Source organism: Equus asinus, chromosome 6 (genome assembly GCF_041296235.1).
Source record: "Equus asinus isolate D_3611 breed Donkey chromosome 6, EquAss-T2T_v2, whole genome shotgun sequence".
Taxonomy (NCBI): Eukaryota; Metazoa; Chordata; class Mammalia; order Perissodactyla; family Equidae; genus Equus; species Equus asinus.
Genome location: NC_091795.1, coordinates 50809806 through 50825920, shown reverse-complemented (window position 1 = coordinate 50825920; position 16115 = coordinate 50809806). Strand labels below are relative to the sequence as shown.

Below are 16115 nucleotides of genomic sequence, written 5' to 3'. Positions count from 1 at the left end.
TCATTAGGTCTCAAGTAAAGACCTCTTCTGGAAGTTCCACATAATTAGCAAACTTTGGAGGGGCCAAATTGTTACCTTAACCAGAAGTAGTAGGAAAACAGTTTCTGTCAAGTATGTATGATGCTGAAATGTAATAGAACATCTTGAAAATACGGGTTTGTTTGTTAAATATAAAATGTATATTTAATCGGTATTATCTTCCCTTTATGATCCCATCATGGTATAAAACTGGCAAAAATATATAAAAAGGAGCTCCTGTCAAATCTGAGATTAGACTGATGTTTCAAACATCACAGTCTATCGGAGAAATAAAGAAGGAATTTCTCACGGATTTGCTTTAGATACAAGGGCTTCAGAGCCCCAAAACTTAAACTTTCTGTTCAAAATCACCAACAAAGGAAATAACCATTTCTGTTGAATAGGGATAACTCTCTCAACTTATAATAATCAGCATGCATACATACATACAGAGATGATGTGAAAGGATGCTCAACAGCTTTACTCATTAGAGAAAGGCAAATTAAAAGCCCAACGAAAAGCTATTATATATGCACTATAATGGCTAGAATTAAAACACTGACCATACCAAGCTTCAGCAAGGATGTGAGGCATATTCATATGCTGCTAGCAAGAATGTAAAATGATATAACCATTTTAGAAAACAATCGGGCAGTTAAACACATGCCTACCATATGATCCAGCCATTCTACCCCTAGCTAATCAAGTTAGTGACAGAAAGCAGATTGGGAGATTGGGGGGGTGGGGGGGTAAAGGAGAAGGTAATCACAAAGATGAAGATCTTGATTACAGTGGTGGTTTCACAGGTATCACACACAAGTAACATCTCTTCAAACTGTACACTCTAACACATGCAGCTTATTGTGTATGTCAAATATACCTCAATAAAGCTATATTAAAAAAAGGAATAGTTCTTAAAACCCAGTATCAGTTAAAGGCAACATATTAAACATGTGATGGTCAGTACAATGGGAGATCTTAAGCATGGGAGTGACCAGATTAGTTCTGTTTTAAAAATATCATGTTAAATCCTTTGTAAATCTATTATAAGGAACAAGAACTCAGTTAGGAAGCTACTGTAGAAATTTCAATATAACCCGAGACTAGTATACGGTAATTTGGTGAAATGGAGAGAAATGGAAATATTTTTGTGGAAAGAGGCTGGCAACACACATGCTGTCTGTTTTTTTATACACAGCACCTAGAAGTGCAGAGGGCTTTACACACATTACCTCTTATACCACATTCTAATCACCTTGCAAGAGACAGTCAAGATTCAAACAGGTAAAGTAACTTATGCAAAATCACACTAATAAATATACCACGTGCCTCACTCCAAAGAAAAGCACTGAATAAAACTTTACAGGTAATCAGCTTTGGTCTGTCAACTTCTTAGAAAGGAAGAGACAGAAGTGCACAATTAGGAAATTTTAATTGCCCAACTACTGTTAGCATCCAAACTTCCAAAATGTCCAATTATGACTTTATCGCTTTGAACTATTTTCTTCGTGAATTCACCACTCCTCTTTTCAATGTCAGCAAGTTCCTATCTACCTCACGGAATGAAACGATCACATGCCTTAACAGATTAAAACATGATCCTATGGTTAACATAAAAAAAAAAATATAGATACCTTCAATACAGGTAGATTAATTTTCTTTCAGGGAGGGACAAAGGAGCCTCACTTCCCTTTATGCTTTGCATTTTCTCAACCATGTGCAAATATTATTTTTCTTTTTTGTTTTTTGTGAGGAAGACTGGCCTTGAGCTAACATCTGTTGCCAATCTTCCTCTTTCTGATTGAAGAAGACTATTGCTGAGCTAACATCTGTGCGAATCTTTCTCTACTTTATGTGGGATGCCGCCATGTTTGGCTTGAAGAGGAATGCTAGGTCTGCGCCTGGGACCCGAACTTACAAGCCCCAGGCCAGAGAAGTGGAGTGCATGAACTTAACCAGTACACCACCAGGCCAGCCTCTAAAAATTATTTTTAAGAAGGGAGGGGTCTTACCTAGAGAACTAAAGTTGCTGTGCAGCCAAGATAGATAATCAATATTATTGACAGTCCCAGTATACCTTAATTACCTCAGTGACTATCAGTCACTCCCTATTTGGAAATTATTCTACTTAACATACTAATATTTCCCCTTCATCTTTCTTAAGTCACAAATATTTAGAATCTTTGACCTACAATCACCCATCTAAGCAAACATTCACTTCACAACTTAACCTCAAAGATATCAATTACATATATAGAAAATTTACATATAAGGGCAAAAATATTTAGAAAGTCACTAGGCCCTTAAAGTAGAGGAATGAAGTAAACTGGTGAAAACTAGCTCAATAATAAGCAATTCATTAATTGAATCATTATATACTGAACACACCTAGGTACCAAGCAATAAGAATGTAATAAAGACATTTTCTGATCCCTGACACCATTAAGCTTGTATCTTGAGGGACAGAGCAAAGAGTGAGGAAAACAATGACAGCCGAGTGTTATAAATGTTATGGGGGTGGGGGGTGCCCACAGCAGCACCAAATAGAAAACAGAAACATTTTTCTGGCCTAAAGCAAAATGATAAAAACCAGAGCAATGTAGTAAATTTTCTATTACATAAATTTAGATTTATTAAAATGTTCTATTATGAGGTTCATCTCCCTTGCTCTTTTTTTTATTAAAATGTATTTTAATTAAATGTTTTCTTAAAATGTCTTTACCTGGCTAATTATTCTCTCTGTGTTTTTTGCTCACTGAAATTTTATTCCTCTGTGGTCCACTGGTACAGGTTACACGAAGGGAACAAATAGCAAGAGACCTCTAACCCAGTCGATTCGTCAGGGATTTTCCTAGCAAAGTTCTTTAGACAAAAGGTTTAAATTGAAAATGCTATTACCCTAAGAGAATACCAGAAAATTAACACAGGACTATAGACAAGAACCTGAAAGCACATAAAAGAAATGCCAGATTGGAAAAAATGTAGAAAACTTATTTTGGCTTGCTCTTTGCACAGCAAAACTGTCCTTCCTTTAAAATACACCAAGCACTGTCATTTGTGTGAATGAGCGTGTCCAAAGGGCCCAATCCGATCATTATTCCCTTCTTTTAGCACATGCAGCATTCATTCTATATAACCTAATTTAATGGTCATACATTATTTCTTTTTTACATATATGTTTTATCTTCCCACCTGTAACACTTAGATGTAGGGATATATTCATATAGTCCTAATGCCTAATAGTGCTTTGTACAAAGCAGATGCACAATATATGCCCCAGGTTAGTAAATATATATGCTAAGGAAATTGGATAAAGAGTAGCTAACAAGTGCAGATGACAGCTTTAAAGGTTGACTATTAAAGACAAAAGGAAGATACAACATTTTGAAGACTATACTAATTTATTTCCAACACCAAAGTTACTTAAAGATGAAGGAAAGTTAACATTCAGAAATGCTAGTCTATTTCATGAAATACAAAATTCTAAGATTGGAGAAGCCCCGGGGCCAAGTGGTTAAGTTCCTACACCCAGCTTTGGTGGCCTGGGGTTTTGCCGGTTCAGATCCTGAGCAGACCTAGCACTGCTCATCGAGCCAAGCTGAGGCGGCATCCCATACAGCAGAACTAGGAGACCTACAACTTGAATACACAACTATGTACTGAGGGGCTTTGGGGAGAAGAAAAAAAAGATTGGCAACAGACCTTAGCTGAGGGCCAATCTTAAAAAAAAGACTGGAGAAGCCTCCCAGGATTGACGATGTTAAAAAGAATTATAAAATTAATACAGTACAGAACTTGTTTTCCAATGTTTTATAAATAAGATCACCTTAAACAAAAACACAAATCATTAAAGGCATCATGCAAAGCTGCTGTTGCATGTCTAAATCGAGAGTTCACTAGCATTCTCTGGAAGCCACCTTACATGCTGCTCTTCTAATGAGCCTCTGCCAGACCCTAGAAGTAAAACACTTTTTCCTCCATGTAATGACTCCACTGACAATGGCAACCATATGTGGGTGACAGAGTAACTTCAGGTATGCTGAAGTTACTTAAAGTTTACACCCCAATTAATCTTATCACTAGTATTGAGGGGAAATGAAGGCGGAAAGGTGATTCTGACAGATTTTTTTTAAATAAATATTTCTTGCAGAGAAAGAAGTATCTCACCACCAACACAGAATAGGAACACATGAATAAAACAGAATTCTCCTAGGTCAGTCAGAATAATCACCATTGTTCCCCTCCAGTTTTTTCAAAGATGACAGATTTTCACAAGTAAACAGTCTTGTGCCCCCTGGAACATGTGTATATTTGATACTTACATACAAGTAGATGGGAGCTATTGTGACTTTATGATAAAAACCAAAACATACCATTTCCATTCATGTAGAAAGCTAAAAATGTCAAATCCTCAGGCAGACCTTTCGCCTCTAATTTTTTCAGTAACAAATACAACCATGACTCTGACAAGCGAGTCAATTTAAAATTATCAAATTTAATTTTAAAGTTGGAAAAGACATTGGAGGATCGCCTACTACAATCTTTCTGTGTAAGAAGCAGAGGTCTAGGTGTTTAGAAACAAGAGAGAGACTTAAATTATACTAAAGTAAAATGGCACTGAAGTAAAAAATTAAACATTTATGTTGGTATGGCAAGCCACAGCCAAAGTTAAATTTGAGTCTCAAAGCACACGTAAAAAACAATAGTAAAGGAACAAGGACTGCATTTAAAGTCTCTAAAGAGCGGTGATGAAGTATGGATGACTTATTTGGGCCACACAGTCAAATGTACCTATTAATTTGAGGTCACAGAACCTGATCTAAAATGGTTCCAACCCAGGGGTCAGCCCCGTGGCTGAGTGGTTAAGTCCACACGCTCTGTTTCAGCTGCCCAGGGTTTTGCCAGTTCGAATCCTGGGTGCGCACATGGCACTGCTCATCAGGCCATGCTGAGGCAGCATCCCACATGCCACAACTAGAAGGACCCACAACTGAAAATACACAACTATGTACTGGGGGTATTTGGGAGAAAAAGGAAAAATAAAAAAATAAAATCTTTAAAATGGTTCCAACCCAAAATAAAACATTTAAAGAAATAGGAGCCTCTTTTCGAGGCACTATTTCTTCCTACACTATCATTCTTAATCTATGGTTTATGGCTTATTAAGGATATTGACATGAAAAATTGTGTTATTCATCTCTAAATGTGCTAGAAACATGTCAAGATTTAAATCAGACTAGCTGAGTAAACATGGGTCACTATCCCACCATAAAGATGACATAAGAAAGCAGGTGAAAGACAACATCTTAAAGATCAATAGCCAAACAAAGGGAACATATTTTAATAGAAGAAAATGCCACAAGAGGTAGTATACCCCCCCATTATAAAGTCCAGACTTCTTTTTATATTTTTCAGAGATTAAACAAGTATTATAAAGTAGGTTATAAAGGCAGTATGTGAAAAATGGAAGTAACTGCATCAAAGAATTCCAGGAGACTAACCTTGCCCCAGGTTCCTCAAACTATGACTACTTTTCCTGAGACAGTACAAAGGGAAAGGTTAAATAGCAACACTAGGCATCACTACACCTTCGTTTTCTCATCTTTCCTTACAAATCAACCTCTTACGAGGTATGCCCAGAATTGCAAAAGGTAAACCTTATGACTTTTAGAACTTGGTTCTTCCTCTGCTCTGTTAAATTTCGGGTTATTCCATGTGTTACAATATTCATTATTTATCGGTTACTGTAGAGTGAACTTAAAACAATGTACAAGAGCATATATTCAAATTTCATTCATCTCAGACATGGCCCAGATTAACTATGAATTGATACATATTTGTCACAATTATTTATTCTAAGTTTAACTGGTCTGGTCTCCTTCTCCACCCCCAAATATAAACAGAAACTGCTCTGCCACATGATGAAAGCTGTAATTGCCATTAGAGCACAGAAACAACTAAAAATTCAATACACCTCCTCCAATACTCAACTATAATAAAAATGCCAGGAATAATAATATTCTGAATTTATAATTCTTTAAAACATTTTCCTACCTTCACACTGGTTCCTCGGAAGAATCTTCCACCTTGTTTTTATCACATTTTCCAAAATTTGTAGTCCATAATACTGAAAATTGGAGAACAGAAGCATGTGAATATACTGCTGTAAGACTGGCAACTTTCAGGATCACAAATGGACAGACATTCACACATTTACATCTAAAGTTTCAAAAACATTATGCTACCAAGTTTAATTACATATATTAAACAAGGATCTATTCACCCATATACTGAGTTTTCATGCATTTTCCTCATTTTGTTTACTACTCTATTTAACGTCCTGCTGTTTATACATGCTCACACCAGGAGGAAGAACCAAATAAAAAGCCCTTTAACAGCCAAATGGGCTTATGTGTAGAAGGAAAAGTAGCAGCCAGATATGAATTCACAGCATAAATGACTGCTCATAGGCTCACGTACTTTAACACGACCAGGCTCCTAAGAATTTAGCAGCTTGGATGCGCTCAAGCTTCCTACCATCCTCTAAGAGTTGTAAGCTCTTGGCCAAGTATTAAAGTATTGTCACAGATACTTTCTATATAAACTGTTTACAAACATCACTGGTGTGTTACTTAAGGAGCAGCAAGACAGCCCACGGGTTTAATTTTAAATTTTAACCCCACCCTTATAGTTGCTATTTCTACTAATTTAAAGATAAACTTTTGTGCACAGTCAAAAAAATACACAAATGCATGTTGCAATCTGTATCTACCTTTCAGGTATTCCTTCCTAAATATAAAAGTTATAAGTTAAAATGCAAGAAAGTTAATAAATATAGATACCACTTTCAAGCCATTTTGTCCCTCCTGCTGATTACTCACTCTAAATAGTCAACAATGTTTATAACAATTTATACTACTACAGGAGTTACTATGCAAAATTATTACCATGACCAATTAGTGTGGATAGACAGGAGGAAGAAAAGGGACAAAATTGTTGTGGTATGTTTCAACTGGTTGAATTAGGGAAGAGTTGGCTACAATACCTGAAAGGTAAACTCATTTATGTATAGACACATAACCTCAGATTGCAAGTTTTGGCTGGGAATAAGAGTTCATCTTTAAAATGGTTAGTCATCACACAATAAATATAGGAGCATTAGTATTTCAACCAAAGGGATCATGTGAATGCTCATGTTATCCAAAGCACAATATAGACTGTCCCAAACTACATTGTGCTCAAACAGTAAATGTTTTTGCTGTTTTCTTCATTTAATATTTTACACTTTTCAGGGAAATTTTGCCATTTTAACTCAAATCCTACATTTGCAGAACATTCCTTAAAAAGACTTCCAAAACAAAGACAAGGCCAAAGCAAAATTCTGAAATTACAAATTTGATGCCATTAAAAGATTTCATAATCAGCAGTAAATAGAGAAGCTTTCGAGAAGCTATTCTATTCATTTATACCTCTTTATAGGTCTAGGTCTCAGGAAAATGTAAATAAGCAAAACAACCCTAAGTTTCTGATCGACTGAAATTCTAAATTAACTTTAAAAAACATACTACCCTAAAAAAAAAAAGACATACTACCCTAAAAACTTTTATTTACATTACTTTTATAGGTATGAAATCAGACTGTCAGAAAGTTTTAGTAAGTCAAAACAATGTACTTCCTACTACATGAAATATAACCTCTTGCTAATTTTCAAAGACCTTAAAAAAACCAAGAAACAAAATCTACCATAAACATACCAGTAAAAAGTAATAATCTTAATGATAACTTTACTGTATTTAGCCAATGTGTTTTAAACTTTTTAACTGAAGGATATTCCCCTCTTCTTTCGTTACATTCATTTAATTTACTTCTTCCTTTATGTTCAACACTTTTGTTAGCTAAATTATCTATTTACTAAGCTGTAGTCCTTTTTCTAATTCTAAAATGGTAGCATAAACCTGCTGAAGATATAATTCATATTTTCGTCCTTCTGCCAACTGGGTTGAGGCAGGAAGCGCAATAAAAGTTTTTCCCAAGTTAGGTCAAAGGAATACATAGATCACCATCAAAATTTCCTAAAACTCAATCCTCCCCTAAACATTAAGACTCTACATACAAAGAGAATTCACATTTCCTTGAAAAAGAGTATTTTGATTAAAAAAATCTAAAGTCAAATTTGAGGGCCAAGGAAAAACGTCTACTTTGGAAATATCCATAAATAATCCAAACATCATTCTAAAGAATTACACTTTTGCTTTACATCTCAGAACTTGAGAAATCCACTGCTGAGTTATGAAGATGAGGGACAGATAACAGCAAAGACTAAATGAAAAAATAAATGCATGAAATGATCCCTATGGTAGAAATGTCTACTGAGCCCTTAGAAATACTTATTTTATGCATTGAATTCCCCTTTCCCCTCCCACCGCCCATGAAACAAAAACAATTGATGAACAGAATTCAGTTAAAGGGAATCAAAAGGGTAGACCTTGTGGAGGCCTGCCGTCAAAGCCTAGCTGTGTCAGTTGCACAGGAAGACACCCCTTTTCTTCCTATTACAAGCAATCAACATAATGGAACATTATGATTAATATCAGGTAGTGTTAACATCTTTAAAGAAAAAAAAATGATTGCATAAAAGCCAAATGTCATAGTGCATAAATTTAGCACCAAATCATTTGTAATTTATGTAAATTGAAGAATTCTTTACCTGTTGCTTTCTTTCTGTTCCTCTAATCATCTCATTTTTCACAAGACAAATTTGAGTTTTTAAAAATACTGTTGATAAATCAACTTAAACATTAGTAATGTCTGTCAGTATAAAAAGCAAAATTTACCAGGCAAGCAAACAGGCAAACACTGTTATGTTACTTAAGGTTAGCACTTTGAGGAAGTTCTGGACTGTATTTTTGCCCTAAAATTTACAAGATGTCAAAACTAATTAATATTTAAAAACTGTTAATTAACACAGTCTGATTTCAGAAACAGATGTGAACATGGCTATTTTCTGTTTTAACACAATGTATACCAAGTGGAAACCTTGTGTGTATTAAACAGAATGCCATGCATGGTATTTTATTACTTTAAGGCAGTTTAAAGAGAAGTGTGAATCATCAAGCCTAAAACAGTCAAAACACATTTTGATCAACCCTTCTGTTCAAACTTAAGAAAAAAGGACCCGAATGATAACATTTTCAATTGCAAATAAAAACTGCGTGCTGCCCCATTAAAAACATTGGTACCACGGAATAGGGTTTTACACTACCCACAAAACTTGGTGTTGGAGGTGCCTAGCCTGTATTATATTGATTACTTGCCCAAAATAATTCCTCTGATGTTATGTTTCATCTCTGAATAACATTCAGAATTTATGCTTAGATCTGTATACATATTCTAAAAAGAAAAAAAACACAACAAAAAAGCCACCTTGCATACTAGTCCCAATTACAAAACTTCATTCAGAATTCTTAGGACTATTTGCAAGAAATAATTCTATGTTTAAGACTAAATTTTGAAATAAGTTAACAGTATTAAATGATTTGAGATAACAAATGCTAATACTAAAAATGAGATACCTTCCTCAAAGTTTATGACTGGAAGAAAAGAAGAAATAATGGATTTTAAAACCACCACTCGCTTACTTTCGTGTTCATATTCTGTGAAAATTCCAAAATTGTGTCGACTCTTGTCCACGCATCAGGATGCTCCTTTAAATGTGTCAGTACTTCTTGAGCCATTCTTTGCTAAAATATTACACAAAAACAACTTTAAGTTCACTTGTTCTTTTGAATCATCCATCCAAATGGTAGTGAGCAAGAGCACAAATCCTAATAAGACAGTGATTCTATCAACTTTCAGAAACACTCAAGAAATACTTAGTCCTTATAGAAATAAAAATGTGTCGAGGATACAAGTGAGAATATTTTCTCCTTTGAAACAGAATAGCTTTTTTTTTGCTATCTGCTTTATTCGGTATTCTCAAAACTGAACTTAAATTCAACCAATGCTACGAAAGATCTACTCTGACATAAACCAGTTCTCAGTACTTACAATCAACCAACAGCAACATATAAAATTCACATCTACTTAGATAACCTATGTAATGGTATACTCCACTTTACAGGAGTCACCAAGATATGTCTATAACAAACTTCATCTCTAAAAATACATTTCATGGGAAGACTGATAAAAACTAGGTCTAAATAAGACTACAAATCTCAAGTATCTCTAAGACACAGCCACGCGCCACAAAATGACATTTCAGTCAAGGACTAGCCACATATACCTCAGTGGTCTCTTAAGATTAGTACTGTATGGCCTAGATGTGTAGCAGGCTATACCATCCAGGTGTGGGTAAGTACACTCTATGATGTTCACATACCAACAAAATGACCTAACAATGTATTTCTCAGAACGTACCCCCCTTATTAAACAATGCATGACTATACATATAAAACATTAAGACCCTTAGATCTTTTTACAATAGTCTCTTAGATTTATTGTAAACACCTTTTTTCCCATTCTCCAAAAGCCCTCTAATTTCATATATTAAATCCTAGCTTTTGGAAAATTTTCTTTTGCTTTCATATTTTAAAATGCAAATTAATATTTATTAATATTAAACCTAGGCAGCTATCATCTAGAATCAATAAATGTTAAAATTTTGTTGTACTTAGCTGTTGTCTGTTTAAACATAAAAGACCTGTAACTTATGGAAGTCACCTGTATACCTTTTCTCCAGTGCGATTTCCTTCCTTTGTCCTTTCTTTAATCACTTTCATGAATTTGGTGTCTTTTCCTGTCCATTTTCACAGCATATGTATGAATTTCATAAACGATGTAGTTATGTGGTTACTAAATTTTATATAAATGATATACTATAAAAATCCTTCTGCAATTTGCTCTTTCCAATTGACAGTTTTAAAGATCTAGCCATGCTGACATTATGTATCTAGTTTCTTCATTTTAACCATGATAGTTTTTTATATGATAGGAATACCACATTTTACCAAAGGCTGTTAATTCTACTGATGTTTTTCAAGAAGCAAGAGCTTAATCTTTTTCACCTTTGAAGGCTGTTTTGTAGCTCAACTGGAGTGGTTCTAATTATCTTTTATCTATTTTGGTCACATGTTGCAAGCAAAAACCAAAGTCTGACGGTTTTAAAATTTGCCAAATGCCCTTCTGTTGGACTAATTTACTTGACCAAGGATTTAATTCTATGGGCTATAAACAAGAAATCATCAAACGGGGGAGAGAAGCATTCTTCTTTCAGCCATCTCTGCCACAGACACCTCATAATCTTCAACTTGGCTTTTATTCCAATTTACAAAAAAAAGAAAAAAAAAAAACATATCCCTATTTTGGCTTTGATGGAAAGAATTCTCTTCCTTGGGTAGCAGATATATCATCACACTCAGGATTGTTCCCATTAATCAAACAGCAGTGTACACTGCCTAATGTTTAAAAGAAAACTTTGAGAAATATACACGCACTAAGTTAGGTAGTGGCTCTCTGCACCCTGACACCACCACGAGACCCAACACAGACCCTGAAAGAAAAAAATCAGTTGCCTGGGTTCCACCCTGAAAGTCTGGGGTTTATTAGAAATAGAGTGTGAGCTTTTAAAATACAATTATACATATTTGTGATTTGATCTCATTAAGAGACTGATAGCTTTAGGTCATAACTGTGTTACAAAATAACTGATAAAAGAGAGAATAGTAATGTGAGTTATCCAGGGCCAAAATACATTTTTGCAGTGTTTTGATTCACTCCCTGAGGATATCTAACTACATATTCATTTCTAACTAGATAGAGACTTGCACACAAAATAGTAACAAATATCAAGAGGATAAGCTTATATCAAAGAATCATGCCTAGTAAAAGTTATCTGGTCAAGATACTGTATTGTCAGATCTTTTGAAGTGAGGAGCATTCTACACATAATTGAATACTTCCTACACCATCACCACCCCTTTCAATCGCTGCATAAATCATGTTCTTTCTTTTTAGTTGTAATTTTGCTCTCTCAAGTTATGCCTAGTATTTACATCCTAGTCTTTATTTTGTCCTAAGCCCACTATCCTTACATAATATTCTTTTATTAACTTAAAACTCCCAGGAGGAGTTAAAAAAGACACAAAAGGAAACTAAAGAGAGAAAATCTGGCATCTCCCTGTGTTACTAACTGAACGGTGAAAGTATTTTAGTTGCTAAGCAATAGATTAAAAGAGTTCAAGACACTTAACACAATATTGGAGAAAACATCCAACTCTTCCGTATCTTTTCTTTCCCGGCTGCCTACTTGGCTAAAAATAGAAAAATGCTTATAACAAAAGGTAGTGCTAATGTTACAGTGCTAAATATCCTACTATACTACCCATCTAAGCAAAAGTTCTATCTACAGATTAAAGCCACCCTTCTAATGTCTTCCTCTCGAAAGTTATGCAGGCCTTATAAAAGTTAGGTTACCTACAGTTGAGTTTAAAAGTTTAATTAGCATGTCTAGTTGTCATTTTTAGCACATTTTAGCACATCTCATAATATTTTGAGACTGGCCAAAAAAGGGAGAAGCCCTTATTTTAAAACAATGAGTTTATATCACATATGCTAAATCTTCATTATACTTTCAAAAGTACTGTTTAAACATAATGTCTTCTAAGTATGGGGCACCACCAATAGGTGCTTTACAAAGGTCCTCACTGATCCTCCATCTTTTGGAAGGAAGGTAACACTGTTGAGACTCTACAGCAATGACTAGAAAACTTACTGGAATAAAATTAAAACATCTAACACTAAAAACATGTTTTCCACTACAGCTTTCTACTTCTTTTTATTCAAAATAAGACCCCCAAAGAGGTGCTATATGAAAAATAGACTTGGGGCTGGCCTGGTGGCGCAGTGGTTAAGTTCGCACGTTCTGGTTCCTGGTGGCCCAGGGTTCACCGGTTCGGATCCCAGGTGCGGACATGGCACGGCTTGGCACGCCATGTTGTGGTAGGCGTCCCATATATAAAAAAAGTAGAGGAAGATGGGCACGGATGTTAGCTCAGGGCTAATCTTCCTCAAAAAGAAAGAAAAAGAGAAAAATAGACTAAACTAGAAGTTTAAAGACATGGCTTTCAGAAAAGGGACTCTTAACCGACTTGAAGCTCTAGGCCTCAGTTTTCTTATCTATAACAAAAACCAGCTTACTAAGTATCTTTATGCAACTGATTTGTCACATGAGCAATCTAACTGGACAAACTTCTAGTGTTCAGCAGTTAATTTTGCCTGTATAGATAGAAAAAATAAACTTTTCTAAATCCATTTTTATTAAAAAGTCACATTTAAATCATTAAATCTCAATACTGTGAAACATTACTAACAGCAGCATTACTATAACATATTCTTTGTGATTAAAGTAACTGCTGCTTCTCAGTTATATGCCTAGAAGAACACTGGTCTGTCCCCATTTATTCATCATACTTAGATTTTGTGAGCCAGGTTGAAAAAAGAAAAAAAATGATTAAATAGCAGTAGTCGCTGAATGATGTCATAAAATCCAACACCCATCTTCCTAAGGGCTACAGACTTGGGCTTCAAATATATTCAAAGTTGAGCCCAATCTTAATTCATGCATTTCAACCTTACTTTCATACATTCTTCCAAAAGCAGCTGCTTTCTATACATTCATGTTGGAATGAAATGAAGCTTAAAGTTCCATGTTGAATGACTAGCATGAGGAAACTACAAGATATGTATAATAAATATGGATGGAATCACTTTTTCAGGAATGCATTTGGAGACAAGAATGCTGATCAAAAGGCTCTAAGAGCATAAAATTGAACTAACAAGCTTATAAAATCACTGCAAACTAATTTTTTCCACTCATACAACTTTCAGGGCCCTTTTTCCTTTAAAATTTTCTCTTTATTATAGTTAAATCAATAATATTTAATTTCAGAAGGGAATGGAAATACTTATGCACACGCTAATATTTGTACATCATGCTTCCTGGAGTATCTATGAAACATACTATATCCACCTTTCAGTTTTCCAAAAATACGATAGCACTCAGGGTTTAAATATCAAATAAAAATTAAGATCTTGAAGAAATAACTAACTTGATATGTACTAGCTGAACATTATTTACCAAGAACCTAAATATTTTGGCAACAATATTGTACTAATAGATATCTGTCACATCACCTTAAAAGAATTTTCTAATCCAACAACGGAAACTCACTCATTAAAAACTCTTTAGGCAATTAGCTCTGCAGAGTCAAGATTCAAGACTGCCAGTTTCCTTTAACATATACAATTTTAAAATTTACAAACATTCCTGTCTCATCTATCTTTCAACTGGATGTTGGAAAAAAAACTCTCAAAACCTTAAACTGATCAAAACATGGATTATGTGTAAGATAATTCCCCACATTTACTGTGCCACTTTTACAAGTGCTAAAATTCAAATGTAAAAATGCTTGGTGCTGTTGGATTTTTGAAACAAGTTTATACCTGTGAACTATTTCTGTAATTTAAATGTTCCAAAAATAGAAGAATTATATTAATGCCAAAAATATTAAATATATATAAGGTACATAGAACCTTTAACATCTACAAAATACTTAATACACTGGGCTCTACCTTTTATTAAATGGGGTAAAGGTTTCTTAAGAAGGACAGAACAAGTATAATAACAACATTCCAAAACACCCCACTCCATGTCAAAATATAATGTAATTCCCTTTCTCCAGACCACTTCACATTAGAGTTAATATATAATTCCAATTAAACACAAACTATGGAATACTTTTTAAAAATGTGATAATTTAAAATTTTATTCTAAACCCAACAACTTTGTTACACTGCAATAATGCTATAAAGTTTTAATCGGCTACTTTACCTGGGCTCCTTCTCCATGGTATAAGCAATTCACCACATTGTCTAAAAGGTTGATATCCAGTTTTTGGCTGAAATCGAGCAGCTGACGAGCTGCATGGTCTGCTAACATTGTCATAATTGCTGGCATAGATTACTGAAAATAAAGAAAAAAAATTTAAGATGCCTATGAAGTTTTGATATTATCAATCAAAAACTTTGTACCTAAGTTATTTTACTTCAACCATGTTCTTACAAATAATTTTAATCAGTATTTTAGAGACTTTACCTAAACAAGTGAGTTAAAAGCAAATAAAAGCTTAAGTTACTTGGCTACTCCATAACTACATTAGTTATTAGGGTCCATTCAATTCTACTAGTGTTTATTTTTAGACCCCAGAAAAATCTTAAACAGTTACCCTAACCTGTTTTTAAAACGAATCTATTAATAGGAATGTGTGGCGCTAAAAATTGACATAGTCCAGTCTTGACTCAAATTTTTAAGTACAGATGAAGTTCAAGTGGATGTGCCCCCCTCCTAAGTAGGGCCTTCTAGTTCAGTAAAAGCTCACTTTCCCCTATCTTGTGTTACCTTAATTTTAAGACATGCTGAAAAGGTAGGAAGATGCTAAAAACTAAATGTGGTATACAAGTTTTCTCACGGTAAATATAGCAATGATTAGCAGGAACCACAAGTCTAAGAAATCTAATACCCATAACCTCTACAGAACTTAAGTTTCTACACTCAATTATACCATCTGTGTTTACTTCTTTCAATCCCAATGAATTTGGAGATTAAAATTAGAAGTGTACAAATTCCTTGAATATATATGGTCTAGAAAAAAAATTTCATGGTAATATGTCAAACAAAATTTTTTTTAATTTCCAGGTATTTGTTGGCAAGATAAAAAGCTGTAACAGCTTGCCAACTATTTTCCAAACAAAAACAAATTCTATCATAACATAAAAATGAGCTTCTTCACCTCAAATAAGGTACTGGGTAAAACCTACTGGTTCATGCGCAATGTTACCCTTTTAGGAGAATTCTACTCTAAAGTGCTGGCACACATCCACATTTTTGTTGCCCAGCATTATAAAAATCTTTCCTTTGCCTTTTCTTCATGCCAGTGCCTCTCAAGTCTGACGGGCTAAATCAGTACTCCTTAACCTTTTTTGGGTCAAGATGCCGTACCATGAGAGGAAAACGATAGCTCTTGGCCAATTAATAAAACTCA

At 34.5% G+C, this 16115-nt stretch overlaps 1 protein-coding gene across 3 annotated transcripts in view; it reads right to left on the bottom strand.

Annotated features, from left to right (window-relative positions):
• Positions 1 to 16115, bottom strand: part of XPO1 (exportin 1) — a 41712-nt gene that overhangs the window by 22544 nt on the left and 3053 nt on the right. For all 3 annotated transcript variants that reach the window (XM_044772520.2, XM_070512051.1, XM_070512050.1), the window contains exons 2-4: positions 14906 to 15037; positions 9657 to 9758; positions 6073 to 6145 (exon numbers count right to left, since the gene is read on the bottom strand). In XM_044772520.2, the coding sequence (XP_044628455.1) occupies positions 6073 to 6145; positions 9657 to 9758; positions 14906 to 15031 (301 nt within the window). In that variant the 5' untranslated portion in view covers positions 15032 to 15037. The remainder of the gene's footprint in view (positions 1 to 6072; positions 6146 to 9656; positions 9759 to 14905; positions 15038 to 16115) is intronic.